This window comes from Sminthopsis crassicaudata, chromosome 4, assembly GCF_048593235.1.
Source record: "Sminthopsis crassicaudata isolate SCR6 chromosome 4, ASM4859323v1, whole genome shotgun sequence".
Lineage (NCBI taxonomy): Eukaryota > Metazoa > Chordata > Mammalia > Dasyuromorphia > Dasyuridae > Sminthopsis > Sminthopsis crassicaudata.
The window spans coordinates 268093240-268111511 of record NC_133620.1 but is presented as its reverse complement, the minus strand read 5'-3'; the positions used below and the strand labels follow the sequence as shown (position 1 = coordinate 268111511).

The window sequence follows — 18272 nt, the reverse complement described above, 5'->3', positions numbered from 1 at the left end:
ATTGTTACATGAAAATTAGAGAATCTTTTTGAGTAGAGAAATGAAAATTAAAATAACTGAGGCACCACCTCACATCTAACAAATTGGCTAATGTTATAAAAAAAAAAAAAAAGGAAAATTATAAATGCTAGAAATGGTGTGGGAAAATTGGGACATTAATGCTCTAATTCAACCATTCTTTTTGTTTGGTTGCTTGTTTTGTTTTGTTTTTAATCTTATTTAATATTTTATTTTTCCTTGTTACATGTAAAAACAATTATAACCTTTTTTTAAAAAATTGAGTTCTAAATTCTCTCCCTTTCTCCTTTTTATATATGACTGCAGGTAGCTTTAATTACTTTGGGAACATTTTGTTCATATCCTTTGATCATTTATCAATTGAGGAATGGCTCTTATTTCTATAAATTTGACTCTTCTTTATGTTTGAGAAATGAAGTCTTTATAAGAGAAACTTATAAAAAAAAAGTTTCACAGTAATGATTATCGACTATGTATTTCCTTCTATTCTCTTTCCCCTTGTTTATTCCACTCTTTCTCTCCTTTTACCCTATTCATTCACAATAGCGGTTTGCTTCTGACTTTTGCTTCCCCTAAACTATTTTCCTTTCTTTAAGTTCCTTCCCTCTGCACTCCTTATAGCCTTCCTTCCCTACTTTCCTTTGTGGTAAGATAAGTTTCTATTCAGCCAATTCTGATGAGATAAAGTTCAGGTACTCCCCTCCTTATTTTCCCCAATCACTTTCAGACTTTTTTTAATAGCAGATACTTTACCCTATTATATCTTCTTCCTCACCCCTTTTCCCAGGGCATGCTACTTTTTCATGTTTTAATTTAATTAAAAAAAAATAATAATCATACCTTCCCATTCAACTCATACATTTATTTTCTATATTTACTATTTTTAGCTGCCTTAAAAGTTTTTAGGAATTATAAATATAATTTTCCCATGTAGGAATATACTTTAACTTTATTGAATCTCTTATGATTTCTCTTTCTTATTCACCTTTTCATATCTTTTTTGCATCTTGTTTTTGAAAGTTAAATTTTCTATTTGCCTCTGGTCTTTTCATCAGAAATGCTTGAAGTCTTCTATTTCATTAAATATGCATTTTTCCCTCTAAAAATTATACTCAACTTTTTTTCTGGGTAGATTTGGTTATAATCCTAGCTCTTTTGCCCTTTGGAAGATTATATTAGAAGTCCTCCAGTTCTTTAATATAGAAGTTGCTAAATCTTGAGTTATCCTGACTGTGGCTTCAAGATACTTGAATTGTTTTTGTTTTGTTTTGTTTGTTTTTGTTTTTTGTTTTGTTTTTTGAGAGCTGATTTTTGTTCCTCTTTTACTATTTGACCCATACTTTTTTTTCTTTTATTTTTATTGTTGTTGAGGTAATTGGGGTTAAATGATTTTCCCAGGGTCACACAGCTAAAAAGTGTTAAATATCTGAGACCACATTTGAATTCAGGTCCTCCTGACTTCCCCGGCTTGTGCTCTATCCAATGCACCATCAAACTGCCCCCCCCCAATACTGTTTTTTAAGGTGTTATTTTCTTCAGTATTTTTTTGTCTTTTTCTTTTTTTTTTACCAAGCTGTTGACCTTTTTTTTTTTCCATGATTTTCTTGAATCACTCCAATTTCTCTTCCCAATATTTCCTCTAACTCCCTTACTTGATTTTTACAATTCTTTTTGAGCTCTTCTATGGCCTAATTCATATTGTTTTTTTGAGACTTTGGATTCAGGAATTTTGATTTTGTTATTTTCTGAATGTGTGTTTTGATTTTCTTTGTCACCACAGTATCTGTCAGTGGTCAGAATTTTTTTTTCATTTTTGTTTGCTCATTTCTAGCTTATTTCTTGAATTTTAACTCTATGCTAAAGTGGGGCTCCACTTCCCAAATTGATGGACTACTGTCTCAAGATTCAAGTTTTTTGTGCAGTTGTGTTTTCAGAGGTTCTGGAGATCTGTAAGTTTTTGACTTTTCTAAGGTATTATGTTTTAGGGAGAGTGTGTTTATTTTGTGATTCAACCGTTCTGGAAAGCAATTTGGAACTATGCCCAAAAGTCAATCAAACCCTTTGATTCAGCAATGCCACTTACTAGGTCTATATCCCAAAGAGATTATAAAAAGAGAAAATAACCTAAATGTATAAAAATAGTTATAACAATTCTTTTTGCAGTGGCAATTTTTTTTTGTAAATTGAGGGAATGCCTATCACTTGGAGAATGAATGAACAAATTGTGATATATGAATATAATGGAATAATATTGTGCAATAAGATATGATGAGCTGGCAGACTGTGGAAAAACCTGGAAAGACATATATGAATTAATATAAAGTGAAATGAGCAGAGTCAGGAAAACATTATATACAGCAACAGCAACATATTGTGATGATCAGCTAAGAATGTCTTAGCTCTTATCAGCAATACAATGAACCAAGATAATTACAAAGGTGTCATGATGAAAACCACTATTTATATCCAGAGAAAGGTTATTTTCATTTTTTTCTGTTTCTTCTTTCACAACCATGACTAATATGAAAATGTGTTTTATATAATAGCACAAATGTAATCTATATCAAATTGCTTAACATTTTAGGAAAGGAAGAGGAATGAGGAAGGGGGGAATTGGAATTCAAATTTTTATAAAAATGAATGCTAAAATTCATCTTTATATGTAATATTTAAATATTTGGAAAAATAAAATACTGTTTCTTTTTTTAAAGTCATGTTTAAAGTAAACCTTTTTATTTTAAATTAGAAGCTGTGTTGTTCCTAAGATTTCTGGAGAAGATGATATTACTTAATTGTTCCACCAAACTTCAGATGCTAGAGCAAATGCTGCGTAATAACTTTCCTGAATCACTCAAGGTATCATATACCTTTTCTTGTTAAGAAGTAGTGATACCAAATTCCTGAGAGAACATATTGCTATATGAGTATGTCTAAATTTTTGACATCTCTCTGTCTTATTTTCTTCATTTGAAAATGAGGCTACTTTCCTTGATATTTAAACTTTAATGAACATAATCAAGGAATATAGTTTCATTTCCAAATGAAGAAAATAAGACATAGAGATGTTAAAAATGCATTCATGATATTTGCTACAGTTAACATGGTTTTAAGTCTTCAAGGCTTGTTAATTTTCTTGGCATCATACATGCAATTTGGGTAGCTAGCAGCAGGATGAAAATAACCCAGAAGACAAATTTATTCGAGGAATTATCATTCAAAATATAAAACATTTGTTCAAGTTATACATGCATTTCTATCAAAAAATATAATTGGTAAAATTCTATAAATATTGGTTAAATAGCTACGTTTTAAGATAGAGACTGTGCTTGTATTCTCACTAGTATAGGCAACTCTCAAGTGAGAAAACTTTTACCAATGCAAGCCAGCTCTACTCTACAAATTACAATTTTAGGGATTCTAAATGACTGAGAGCTCAATTAACGTATCTATGGTTATTTAGCCAACAGATTTCAGAGGTAGTTCTTGAATTCATGTTATGACATATTGTTTCTCAATAAATATCATCACATATACATATAAACATATAGCAGGAATTCTCTCTTCATTTTGTCAGAGATTCTTGTTAGGATTCTATTATGTTTAACTCATTAACTAATACAAAAAGACATTTATTAAGAGAAAATATTAAAAATTTAAGTGCACAATGTTAGTTGCTAGAAGAGACAAGTTTAGATAAACCACAGGGAACCTATAGGCTATACAAATATTTACTGGTACAGAGGATAGGCATGGATTCAGGAATACTCATTTTCTTGAGTTCAAATCCAGTCTCAGGCACTTACTAGCTGTGTGAACCTAGGCAAGTCACTTAACACTGCCTCAGTTTTTGCATCTGTAAAAGAAGAAATAGCAAACCACTCCTATATTTTTTCCAAGAAAACCCCAAATGGAATGACTAAGAGTCTGAACTGAAACAACTGAATAACAACAACAAAAACTAGTGATTATTATAATTAGGAAGTTGAATAGTTACATAATTAAATATAATTAATTCCTTTTTATTATCTTATTTTATTTTTTCAAGTTATACTTGCATATTAATTTTACATACACTTTTTAATGAATCATGTTACATATAATTAATTCACAATCATGCTTCTATAACTCTTTAGTTCTCTAGTTTCTTTGTCACTCCCTAAAAAGGGAATACTTAATGTTCAAATAATGACTGTTACTGAAGCATGACTCCTCACAGACTTTAAAGTTTTATCTTCTAATCTTGAGGTTAGTCACTTTTCTCTGTTTTCATCTAAACTTGAGTTTTGAAAGAGGTTACTTTTTTAACTTCATAACTCTTAATTCAACATTTAGAACATAAAGAAAACTATATTAAATAGTAGACATCTAAAACTAAAGGAAAAGAATTACAAGGAAGAAGTTTTTTAGCTCCACATAAAGAAAAATTTAATAACAAGTAGGGTTGTCAAAGAATTCAATGGATTAATTTTTCAAAATGGTAAAGAATACTTCAACATTTGGATAATTTCAACAGCAGACTGGATGACCACTTGTTGAAGATATTTTAGGAATTTTGTCTCTGGAAGGACTTAATGTAAATATTCTCTGAGTTTCTTTCTACTCATCAATCCTATGATTGTGTAAAATATAAATTAGCATTGTGATACTTATCAAATAGCTATAATTTATTACTCTTTTTGACACATATAATATATCCAGTCTACTAGAATTCCATGAATTTAAAGTAGATTCACACTCCTTTCTTATTAATAGAAATCATTCCAAGTTGGGAAGGCTTCCTCAATAAAATGGACTTAATGAGAGTATTAACAAAAAGAAAGATCACAGGCTCATAAATTTAGAGTTGGAAGGGACATTAGTATTCATCAAGTCAGAGCCCCTCATTTTGCAGAATAGGAAATCAAGTTCTAAAGACAGAAGATGATTTGCTAAAAGCCACATAGCTTGCAAATGACAGAAGGGGGGCTCAAATGCAGCCCTGTCAGGATTCAGCTCCATTCTCTATGCTGCCTCATAAATAGAGCTTTGATTCTCCAGGCACACAAAACAACTCAGAAAGCCACATTCACTGGAGAAAAAAAAAAAAAAAAAAAAAAAAAAAGTTATTCAAGGAACCAAAAGCAGGTTGGGTTAATTACCCTCTGAACTATCTGTGTCCAATGCCATGAAACTCACAAAAAAATGTTTAATGGAAGTTTACATTTTGGATGTAAAGGGAACAAGAGAAGAGAACACTTTAATTGATGTAATAAAGTGAAACCTTGGATAAACTATGTAATTGGAAATGTCTGAAAAGAAAATTAACTGAGAACAGTGAAAGAGTAAATGTCAAAAGATGGGCAGATGGACAGCTGCATTGATACTCATGAAATGTTTAAAGAATTAAAGAAAGGCCTCTAGCGTCTTAGATGAATCTACTGGTGAATTTTTGTGAGAGGATACAGAAAAAGAGGATCTACACTAGTGAAGAGAGTATCTATTGGAGTATTTGGAATTTTAAATGTCTCAAAAGTATAAATTTATTGTATCCTTCATTGATATACAAAATTTTTAAAATTTTTATCTACTCAACATTCCCCCAAAGAAAATGCTAATATTATCTCACGCACATATGCAAACATATACATGTATGTATAATATATATACATATATATCATATGTATATACAAATATATATAAACCATTTTAAAGTTTGTAAAGTACTTTATATATTTAATGTTTATATATAGTACTTAATATAGCCAGGCACTGTACCTGGCTATCTATAATTATTAAGTCATTTGAAATATGATTTTACTGGATTCTCAGAACTTTGTCTGAATAAGTTAATAAACTTATTAATAAACTTTTTCATGCATTTCTACATAGTAACTTTTATGTCTCACAAATGAATGAATTGCTTAATAAACACTTAAATGCATACTATGTGTCAAGTATTATGCTAGGCATTAGGAATACAAGTAGAAAGGGTGAAATAATCCCTAATATCAAAGATTTTACAGCCAATACAAAAAAAGTATTAAAATATAATATACATTGTTACTGAATAATAGCTAGCATTTATATAGTGCTTTGAGGTTTAAAAAGATCTTTATTAATCACCTTTGATCCTTACAACAACCTTCATGAAATAAATACTATTATTATTCCCACTTAAAAGAAGAGAAAACAGAGGCAAACAGAGCTTAAGTGATTTGCCCAGGGTCACACAACCAGTATGTGTTTGAAGCAGGATTTGAATTATAGGTCTTCCTGGCCCCAAGTCTCATGCTCTATCCACTGGGCTAGCTAGCTGCCAAGTAAATTTTGTAAAGTGAATTGATGTAAATATGCACAAAATAATGGTCTTTCTGCTTATACCCTACCTTATTTTTTTTTGAAAGTCTTAATTGAATGATAAAAATGTATTTGTATATATATACCAAGTGTCCCTCATGAAGGTATTTGACATTCCTATATTATATTCACCCATATCAAGCACCAGTTTCTGTATCTTTATCCCCAACTATGTGTCCACCCTAAATTAGTTTGCATTTATTCTGTATATATTTACATATATACAGACAATAGGATTACTTGAGGATAGATAGTACTTCATTTTGTTATTGTTTGTTTTTTTCGGAGTTCTGTTGTTGTTTGTTTATTTTTGTTCTTTTGTATTTATTCTCAATATTTAGACCATAGGAGTTCAATGAATGTTTGTTTATTAATTGAAATTTGGGTGCAGGCACATAGGATTACATAGATCTGGCAACTTTTTGCGGGTGGGGGGGGGAGGGATACCAATAAAATAGCCAGAGAAAGCATGAGAATATGTTTCCTTTTCATTTTTCTCCTAGTTATCTCAGTGCTAAGATTGCTGTCATTGTTCAGTAGAAAATGAAGATTACCATATGAGTCATTAATGGTTGAATTCTTATTTATCTTTTTTTCTGGATTTGTTGACTTAGGTTTATGGAGCCGTAATGAACATGAATCGTGGAAATCCCTTTCGGAAGGAAGTTGTAGTGGATTCATGGCCAAACTTTAAAACTGTAATCACTCGGCGCCAGAAACAGGTATCTACTGAAATTGAAAATTAGTTTAAAATTGTGTCAACCAAAGAGGAGTGTAGTAATAGGGGATAACTGACATTTTGGAGGAGGAGAAAAATAGGTATTAGAATTCATCCAGGAGGAAAGGAATAGAAGCAATAGCCAGGACAATTTTACATACTTTAAATGAAATATTTATCATATAAAATAACACATAACTAATGCCTCTTGGACTTTTAATAAATTGTTATCGTCTATTATTACTAGGAACTGTAAATAGAAATTCTGGGACCTTGGTCGAAGTCATCTGTAGAGGTTGGGAATGATTTGGGCAAGAAAAGGAAGAGCAAACACAAGAAAGAGCTAGTCTACTCTAGTTAGATGTAATTGGGCTGGAAGCCTGCTTAGAGTCAACCATTAATCTTCTACCTTGCATGGTCTGGGATCCTAGAACCATAACCCACAAAAAAAAAAAAAAAAAAAGAATCAACTGAAGAAAAACAGATTCTGTAAGAGAGGTAGTATCCTTTAGGGCCAATGGACAGGAAGATTTTCACTTGGAGGAAGTACTTCAGATGAAAGGTCATAGCTGACCCACCCAATTTATGGCTATGTTATTAGAACTACACTATTAATATACTAATTAGTTTAGTAATATAGGACTTTTTACTTGTGTGACTCTCCCCAGACATATATTCATATATTTTTTTACCAAGCTGTTGACCTTTTTTCTCATGATTTTCTTGAATCACTCCCATTTCTCTTCCCAATATTTCCTCTACCTCCCTTATTTGATTTTTACAATCCTTTTTGAGCTTTTCCATGGCGTAAGACTAATTCACATTCTTTTTTTGAAACTTTGGATGCAAGAATTTTGACTTTGTTGTTTTCTGAATGTGTATTTTGATTTTCTTTCTCAAATTTCAAACATCAATCCAAGTAATCCAAGTGTATACTTTTACAGACAATACAAATAACATAAAATACATTCAGAATTAATTAAACTACTTAAATATTGAGTTCAGTTCTGCGCAAACTGAATATAGTCATAGCAAAAAGTATATATTTTCAGTCAATTTATTTTTATTCTACAAAACTTGGTTAAACTTTATTTTGGTTAATAAAATTGTTTTTATATTTAATGGTTCTTTTACATGACAATTTTTCAAGTACTTGAAGATAGTTACAACACTCCCTTGGTAACCTTAGTTTAAAACAATCCTCATATGTATGATCTTTAGGCCCATGTGATCCTGGTCACCCTTCTGTGGATGTTCTCCAGTTTGTCAATATTTTGCCTAGGTATTTTAACTAGGAGAGAGAACAAAAGAACTATCATTTCTCTGCTTCTGGATGTTATGTTCTTTTTTTTTTAAAGATTAAAAAAAAAGTAACATACTCTATTTTCCCAGGGCCAGTGATAGAACAGAAAGAAGTAATTGTTGGTTTAGGGGTTTAGAATTAATAAAGGTCTCACTTACATGGATATTGTTGTGATGATACAGAACAGAATTAAGTATAGTCTTCAAGAAACCAACACTTTAGGAACAGTATATTCAAGGTTGCATGTGGAAGGGTAGAGACCAAAATCTCAGTGCCTGACTAACTATGAAATAGAAGTACTATTCTTCTGTATCCAGTAATGAAGAATCATTTTAATCCTTAATCAACTTAAGTCTGAATCATTGTTGAGGTGTCCATCTGCTTCTTCATGGATAATGGGGCATTTCAGTGTAGTTGTAATGGCTTAAGTCAAAATAGCACATGATTTCAGGGCAGATTGCCATGAGAATAAGGAGAGAAACATATGTGTATCAATGCATACATGCACCTATATATACATTTATAAATGTCAAAATATGCACATATATTATCTGAATTCAGTTCAGTTGTTTTTCAATAATGTCTGACTTCTTATAATCCTTTTTGAGGTTTTCTTGCCAAAAATACTGAAATGCTTTGCTATTCCCTTCTCCAGCTTAATTTTTTTCAGATGAGGAATTGAGGCAGATAAAGTAAGCAGAATTAAATGACTTGTCCATAGTTATACAGCTAGAAAGTATCTAAAGTTAAATTGAAACTCAGGAAAATGAGTGTAGCCATCATAAATACATTTATACACATTCAAAAATCGTAATATATTTTGGAAATAACTGCTATAAAGGATACATTCTCTTTAAGAATTTATAGTTGAGCAGGTCAGGACACAGACCTTCAACATTTGGATCTCCCATATATAGGTTTTTGTTAATTCCATGACCATATACTTCTTTCTAGGCTAAGACAGATGACCTGGACCATTATACCAATGCCTATGCAGTCTTCTATAAGGATTTCAGGGCTTATCATAAGCTTCTAGAGGAGCCTGATGTTATTAACTGGAAGCAAGTCTTTCAGATACAAGGTAGCTATGGACTCCCCCCTAATTTTATTCATGGCTCTCTTGTTTTGTTTTGTTTGCTTGTTTTTATTTTGGTTGTGGTTAATATTTATTTTTGAAAGTATGTTTCTTCGGAGCAGTTAGGTGGTGCAGTGGATAGAGCACCAGTCCTGAAGTCAAGGAGGATGTGAGTTCAAATCTGATCTCAGACACTTAACACTCCCTACCTGTGTGACTCTGGGCAAGTCACAACTCCAATTGCCTCAGCAAAAGTATGAGTATGTTTCTTTGTGATGTGAAAATTTAACTCAAGAAGAGTTAAAAGAAGACTTTTTTGTTGTAATTTATTTTAATTTTTATAACACCTCTTATAGATTTCCAGAGGTGCTTTCAAAAGATGGCTATATGTATTATTCCTTTTCCATTTTCCTATATATAATCCTACTATAGTTCTTCTCAGTATTTTGAAATAAGATTGATATAGAGGGAAATTTTATATTCTGCAAACAACTAGAAAGAATAATAGCATTCCAATTCTTTTATTATGTGGTCACAATCTCCTTTTTTCTTTCAACAAAAATATATGCCAAACAAACATGGTAGAACAAATTATTATAATCTTAATGATGTTCATTTTAAAATTATTTGCCTTATAAGTTGTTTTTAGAAATCATTAAATCTATGAGAAACCTTTGGTTCTCCATATTTACATTGACCCAACTCATATTTATTTACCAACATATCTTCCTTCTCTCCTTTTGTTCTTAATTCCTAATCAGCAGAATGATAATTTACTTGAAGGCATATAATCAGATTTAGTTGTTTATGGAGCTATGAATTGGTCCAAATATTGTGTAAATTGTAAAAACAGATAATAGATTATATATAGCTCTATATAATAGATGATAGTCTGATTGATTGATGCATAGATGGCTAAAATATCCTTACCCTTTATCCTAGAAATTACATTGCTAGGAAATTATCCTTAAAAGCTCAAAGACAGAAAAAGGTTTCATGTACACAGAAATATTAGTAGTATTACTTTTCAAAGTTACAAAGGCATAAAAATGAAATATATACTCATTGACTTGGGAAATAACTAAACAAATTATGATACAGGGATAGATATGAAGAAATATTATTACACTTCAAGAAATAATGAATATAAATTTGGAGAAGAGTAAAAGGACACATGAAATGATACAAATAGGATAAACAATTAAAATACTATACACATTGGCTACAAGAATATGTGTAATATAAATATAAAGGGAAGAAAAACCATGAATACTAAGTAATTATAATGCTTAAGTTTGACCTTGGATAAAAATGGAAAAAAAAAAACTGCATGTCTTTTTTTCCCCTTGCATAGGTGGGAGAATATATGTGGAATTTGTATATACTTCCAGATACAATGGATTTGTTGATTTTACAAACTGTCCCCCCCCTGACTTTTTTCCCAAAAAAACTTTTTCATAAGGTATGGCTTGCTAGTTATTAGAGGAGAAAAATAAATATGTGTAAATGAAAGAAGCAAAATATATCAATAAACATAAGATTAAAATGAAATTAATTTATTTAACCCTTTATCAAAAATCACTTATAAATAAAAAAAATTAAAGCAGGGCATGGTTATAAGTACCTGTAATCTCTGCCACTGGGAGAAACTGAGTCTTCTGTTCTGAGCACCACTAGAGCTAAAGATGATTGGGTATTCACATTAAATACAACACCAACATGAGGGGCTCTTAGGAAGGAAAAATAGCCAAACTACCTAAAGATGGGTGAACCAGCCCAGGTCAGAAACAGAATAGGTCAAAGTTTCTGTATAGATCAATAGTAATATTGTTCCAAAAGCAATCTTTATTGCTTTTCTATCTTGTGAGAAATAAGGAGATTCAGTATTAAAAACAAAAGCAAAATGATTAGGGCAGAATTTAGTTGTCCTTTTTATTATTTTCATGACTCCTGCTATTTCTTGTTCTAGGAACTCAATTATTACTTTAAGATACCAATTCACAAACATTTTGCTTTCAAGGTTCCTTAAAAGTAATTGAGTAGCTCCTCCTCCTTCCCCTCATTTATGTGGAATATAATACACACACACACACACACACACACACACACACACACACACACAAAATCACATTAGAAATTAGAATGTATTATTTTATTCTTTTTTCTGCAAAATATTTCCTACTTAATTTTACTATATACTATGTATACTTTCATACATTACTTAATTTGTTCCTCACAACTAGCCAATGAAGAAAATCTTGAAAAGCCTCAGAGAAATCAATTGACACTTGAGGTCTCTCCCCTACTAGATGACTGAGCCAGAATTTGAAATTACAGTCACAGAATCACAGATGTAGAACAAGAAGAAATCTTAAAGTTTACAAGTCAAGGATTTCTTGTTTTTCAGATAAGGCAATTGCAACACAGACATAAACTGGCTTATATAAGGTCATGAAGCTAATAAGTGCCATAATTGAGATATGAAAAGAGTTGCTCTCACCCAAAATCCTGGTAAACAATTTTTGGGGGCTTTAAGCCAAGTTTTCTTCCTGCTGTATCCTACATGTTGATAATTATTTAGTGTATGCTCTAATTATTATAACAATTCTATGATGAATGAACAGTTGCCTTTATTTCTCAAATAAAATACTCATTTTCATTATCTTTTTAAAAAAATTATTTCTTCATAGGACTCCAGGATGGGATATATGAAGTTTCCAAGGCTGTTGCAAACTCGAAACAGTTGGATGTAAATTTGACATCTTTTAAGGCAGTCGAATTTTCTCCCCTCCCTATGCCAGATGCCAATTCCGGGTGGGTTAAGTCAATTTTCTTTGTTTAGGGAAGGATTAACATTAAGAATATACATGCAGTAAGTATCAATACATCCAAACTTTTCTTCACAAATAATTAATGATTAGGCACTAAAATTGGTCTTAGAACTGAAATGCAATTTTGACATTTTTTTGGAGTAGTGAAGTTGAAGTCAGTAAATTAAGGCTATTGCATTTCTTCCCCACACCCACACATACATACAAAGTATACAATAAAGAAGTTCTTCATTTTTCTCTAAATAATAAGTCTGAATAGATTCTTCATTGTCTGTGGTGAACTTCAAATCACATTTGTATTCTCCTTACCCAGTTTAGAATTTGTAAGTCAACTAAAGAAAGTTAGCATTTATTTAGCAAGAATAACTGATTTAGGAGCAGCTAGATGTTGTAGTGGATAAAGCACAAGCCCTGAAGTGAGGAGGACCTGAATTTGAATGTGATCTCAGACACTTAATATTTTCTAGCTGTGTGATCCTGGACAAATCACTTAACCCCAATTGCCTCAGCAAAACAAAAAAACTAAACAAATAAAAAAGAATAATTGGTTTAAATAAAATGCTGCCAGATATGTCCTTCCTGAGGCTTCTGTATCTCAGATAAGTTGCTATCCTACCCTGACTCCATTCAGCAAAACTTCCACTCAATTTGTCTTTTTAAAAAGTTGGAATTGAGGGTATATTTCATGTTGCTTTCCAGAGTGTATTTTTTGAATCTTGCCAGGAATGAAAAATACTGGTAGCAGCTCTGGACATTAGTATAACAATAACTTAGACAAAATTATAAATAAAAATTAAATTGTAAATATGAGTAGTGCTCATTATAATCATTATCTCATTCTTATTTTTTATTTCAATTAAGCAGAATATATTATTATTAATATTATCATTATGATTATTACAATAATCACTAAGGCCTATTCATCAAAATCTTGTTTTACTCTTACACTAAACATTGACTTGGGAGGTAAAGTCTTCTGAAAAAGAGTTAGACCAGTTAACAATGGTAACCAGCCCAGTGACCCCAGTCATCCATTAATTGTTTAATGTTCTAATCACTAAGCAAAAGAAACAAAAACTGGGATATGGCATCCCACTTAATTACTGCTACCTGGAGGATCAATTGATCTTTTAACATTTTATAGTTACAGAACATTTTCTGTAGTTTACCATGTCCCCATTGGCAACTTTGAGATTATTGGAATTCATGTCTTCTGGTTTCTTTTGGTTATAATTTTGAAGAATGAATTAAAGCCAAAGACTTTTAAATTAAGCCAAAGGATAGATTGTTTTCTTGTTTCATAATTAAATAGCTAACTGGCTGATAAAGTCAATTTTAACACTAGGGAGAAAGCTGTAAATTCAGTACTGAAACTAACTGATGGTCAAAAGTTTTTAAGGTGCCCCAAAGGGATGCCACAGAGAACTATAGAATTTGTTTCTTTACAAGGCAATTGTCATTTTTTTTTGTCTAAGATGACTTTATGCTTATCAATCTGAAACCTATAAGAAAAAAACCTATAAAAAAATCACAGGACAGCTAGACACATTTGAATTAGAAAATGCATCCCTATCTAAATGGTGTCTATTACTAGTACAGTATGGCAAATGATAACTTTATTGATATTATTCTTTTTGTAAGTTCTTCTGTCAAAACAGTCTTCTTATCCAGGATTTAGGTATAGTCCACTTCCACTTAATTCTAATTATTATAACTTTTTGGTGTAAGTTCTCTTTTTTTCTATTTTATTTCTCTATTTTAATGTTATAAGATATAGAGAATTTGCAAAAATACTAAATGTAATCAAGGAAGATCTGTTAACTTTATCAGAATAGACTATTCCTGGCATAGGAACTTTCTCCACTGATAAAAGTTTTAGCTAAAGTTTATATGTTACATGATAAAACTTTAAAAAGGATTATTATTTATACCATACTGAGTAGTCCTTAATTTGTATTACTAATAGCAATATTGTTTTAAGAACAACTTTGAGCAAATACATAATTCTAAATTCCCAAATTAGCTGCAAATAGTATGTGAAGAAAGGCTATATTTGAATCCAGAGAAAGAACTGATAAATAGAAGTATATATAAAACAATTTTACATATATATATATATATATATATATATATATTTGTCTCTAAGCCATCTCTAAAACAGCCATGGGATGACTGTGGGAGGGTGGGAATAGAAAAGGAAAAAGAAGTTTGCATGATAAGTTTCTTTTATGTTTGAAGGAAATAGTAGATTTTGTTTATGTACAATTATCTTTTTTAGTGTACTATGCTATATGAGATGTTATTTCATTTAATAAATTTAATTTAATTTTAAAAAGAATAAATACAATTATGTTGAAGAACAAAGGATTTCAATTAGACATAAGGACAAACTTACTGGTAATCAGAATATTTTAAATTACTTAAAGGGATGGTACAGAGAAGTATGGAATCTATTTATAAATCATTTAAGTACTTCACTAGCTTGACACTATTCTTGTCAAAAATGAATTTACCTGAAAGACAGAAATAGATAGAAATATTTCTAATTCTATGACTAAATTCTATCTAACATGCCATGTATTTCTTTAGAGTGGCGTCTTCACCTCGATTATCTTACCTGAGTGTTGCTGAAGCTGGTCTGCTAAACAGAACTTGGTCCCGGGGTGGAAATGAACAGTGTCACCAGTACCTTGCGAACCTCATCTACTGCTTTCCTAGTGTGTGTGTCCGAGATGAAAATGGAAAACCAGTTTCTTGGGGTCTTACAGACCAATTTTCCACAATGATTCATGGTTACACCTTGCCAGAGCACCGTAGGAAAGGCTATAGCCGACTGGTGGCTATTACACTGGCCAGGAAACTCCAAAGCCGAGGATTCCCAAGTCAAGGCAATGTCCTAGATGATAACACAGCATCAATAAGTCTTCTTGAAAGTCTTAATGCTCGTTTTTTACCTTGCCGTTTTCATAGACTTATCCTCACGCCTAAAGCTTTATCTGCCTAGATAGATATATCCCTAAAGCAGAATTGATATTCTTTCTACTTTTTCTACCTATTCAATATTACCTTTCCTGCAATGGAAGAAGGAATTGAAATGGAAGTATGAGAGTCCCAATGTTGTCCTGGGGAGGGGGGGGGGGGGGAAACACAAAATAAAACATGAAGGATCAGAAGATCATGATTCAATTCTTCCCAGGCCCATTTGGAAGTAACTAAAAGTTCAGAAGCTACCAAAAAAGTATATATGTCTGCCATTCTGGTATTCAGTTCAGGCAATTCCATATTCTACTTTTAATGGATAGGCTAATGTGGGAGTCAGCAGCCCTTTCTTAGCATGCATGACAAAGGCTAACATCTCAGAATAAAAGACTTGACATATAAACATTTGGCTACAGCTCACTTGGTATAATCCAGGTTATTAACAACTCTTTAACACTTTGGCCTCCCTATATTAATCCCCATATTTTTCTTTCCATTACTTTTGACTCAGCTTTATATGTATTAATCTTTACTTTCCCATTTCCTTTATCTTATTGGGACTCACCTTTTTGTCTCTAAGAGTTAATTCCTAATTTCAGTAAATAGAATGCTGAGTGTAGAATCAAGAAGATTGGATTTTAGATCTAACCTCAGATACTAGTTGTGTGACTCTGACTAGCTTTCCTCAACAATAAAATAGGGATAATAATAACACTTATCTCAGGGGATTATTATGAAGGTCAAGTGCTAAATTTGTTAAGCATTTAGCACTTAACTAAGTCTGTGCCTGGCAAACAGAAAGCACTTAATAAAAGTTGGTTCTCTTCTTTCCCTTCCCTTCCCACATCTTTCATAATCTACATTCCTTGGATGATAGAATACTAGTGTATACTATTTAACTACTAAGCACTGTATATTACCAACTACTATACATCTTTCTGTTATTTTGTGACTTGTCTCCTTCCTTCCACTTGCCTTCCCCATCTCTCTATAGTTAACTTTAAAGATAAAAACCTTTCTGTCTAAGGCAAAGTTTGTAACCGTCCTTGGTTCTAGATACAAGGAAATGAAACCTTTATGTTATAGGAAAAAACTTTGGCAGACAGAATGAAATACTTGAATCTTTCTGGATCTTTTTTTTTTAAATAACTTTTCCAGACTTCCATCTGATAACAATAAAACAATTGTCACAAAATGACCATGCTACTGAGTAAGAACTGTAAGTATGACTGCATATTTTACCCTTGAGGGGAAGTCAGGAAGGACATACTGGCATCCAATAAATTTAATTATTTCAGGGAAGATTCATATGACAGATTGGTAGAGAGATTTTATTGAAACACCATAATTTAATATCTCAGCAGTTCTGCTAGTATCTGTAGTATCCTAAATTTTTTTTCCCTAGGTTAGATCTAAGGTCCATTTAAACAAAACAGGATATGAATTCATAGATTTGGAGTCCAAAAAAGCTTATTAATCATCTATTCCAACCCTCTCATTTAATAGATGGAAAAAACAGATTCAAAAAAGGTAGGTGACTTGCTCAAGTTCATATAAGTAGAAAATTAGCAGAATGGAAGTTAGAAAGAGGTTTAGCTCCAGAGTCAGAGGACTTGAGAGCAAATCTATTTTACTTTGTTTGAACATTGGACAAGTCATTTAAATTTCTCTCAGTTTTCTCATTGGTAAAATTAAGGTGTAGGACTAGATGGCTTTGAGGGATACTTTTTATTTTTCATTTAACAAAGATCCATGGCTTAAGAAGCCAGCCTCTCTGAAATCCAATCTAGCATCCTTTCTACTAAGCCATACTGCATTCCTTATGGATAAATATTTGAGAGTCTATATATGTATAATGCTCTATTAAGAAATATATAATATGCATATCTGAGGTATGGCTTCTATTCCTTAGCATGAAATATTCATAAAGACAACTTCCATATAATTTAAGTGACTACATTGATGTAAAAACTCTTGGAAAAACAAACCCCTTCTACTAATGCAGGCCAACACCTTCTTTGAAACCTAATCTTTAAAAAATGCCTGGAACACTGAAAGGTTAAATGATTTGCCCAGTGTCACATAGTATATGCAGGAAAAGATATGCAAAGCCAGCATGTTTCAGAAATTGAACTTGAACCCAAATTTTCCTAACTATACTTTCAGTTCTCTATTCAGTGCACTATGCTGACTTTTACATTTTAGAAGTCATCAAATCAAAACATTTTATATTATCAAATGATCTTAGAAAAAATTAATCCCTATAATCCTGGGCAATTGAGCCCAGAAAGTTTGAATGAATTGTTCAAAATCAAATACTTAAAGCAAAAACAAAAACAAAAACAAAAACAAAAACAAACAAACAAACAAAAAAAAAAAACCTAGCACCCAGCTTTTCTAACAGTCATAGTAGTATTATTTAATTTTTTTTTTCTCATCTTGCTACCCTTGCCTTACTGTGTTTTTGGATGTTTTTTGGTATATTTACTTGAAAAGAGTTGTACTTACCAGAGTGCCTTCACAGAGTAAGTGCTTTATAGATGTTTCTTGAATTTAACAATAAAAATACAACTTCATATTCTGTCTGTGTGTATTTATTTCTGCTTTAAAGCAAAAAAAAATGACTATTACTATCTAATAAGACTGATTTGACCACAGAGAATAATATATTGAGTCTCATTGTTAATTTGTGAAGCTGTCAAAGTTTCCCAAGATTCTGAAGGTTGTAATAATCTGAATGTACCAGATAGGAAAGGTAGTCAGTCCAGTACCAGAAGGAACCTTTGAAAAGCATGGAAACTAAGTTTAGAGAAAATGGACATTCCATTTTGATCAGATATATGAATCATCATACATTTTTAAAAAGACATGCCTAAAAAATTATAGATCTCTGTATTTAATACAATTCTTTGTTTTTCTGTACTTAATTAAAAGTTTATTCTAAAGGAATGTAAATTCTTTGAATATTAGAGTCATATTTCATTATCATTGATATGTAATGTAATTTGTTGC

The 18272-nt window shown here is 31.4% G+C and overlaps 1 protein-coding gene across 2 annotated transcripts in view; it reads left to right on the top strand.

Annotated features, from left to right (window-relative positions):
- GLYATL3 (glycine-N-acyltransferase like 3) overlaps positions 1-15657 on the top strand; it is a 36783-nt gene extending 21126 nt beyond the window's left edge. The window contains exons 2-6 of one of the 2 annotated variants that reach the window (XM_074310683.1): positions 2765-2874; positions 6969-7076; positions 9330-9456; positions 12141-12264; positions 14871-15657. In XM_074310683.1, the coding sequence (XP_074166784.1) occupies positions 2797-2874; positions 6969-7076; positions 9330-9456; positions 12141-12264; positions 14871-15285 (852 nt within the window). In that variant the 5' untranslated portion in view covers positions 2765-2796 and the 3' untranslated portion in view covers positions 15286-15657. The remainder of the gene's footprint in view (positions 1-2764; positions 2875-6968; positions 7077-9329; positions 9457-12140; positions 12265-14870) is intronic. The other variant, XM_074310685.1, reaches the window with a different exon arrangement.
- The last annotated feature ends 2615 nt before the right edge of the window (positions 15658-18272 follow it).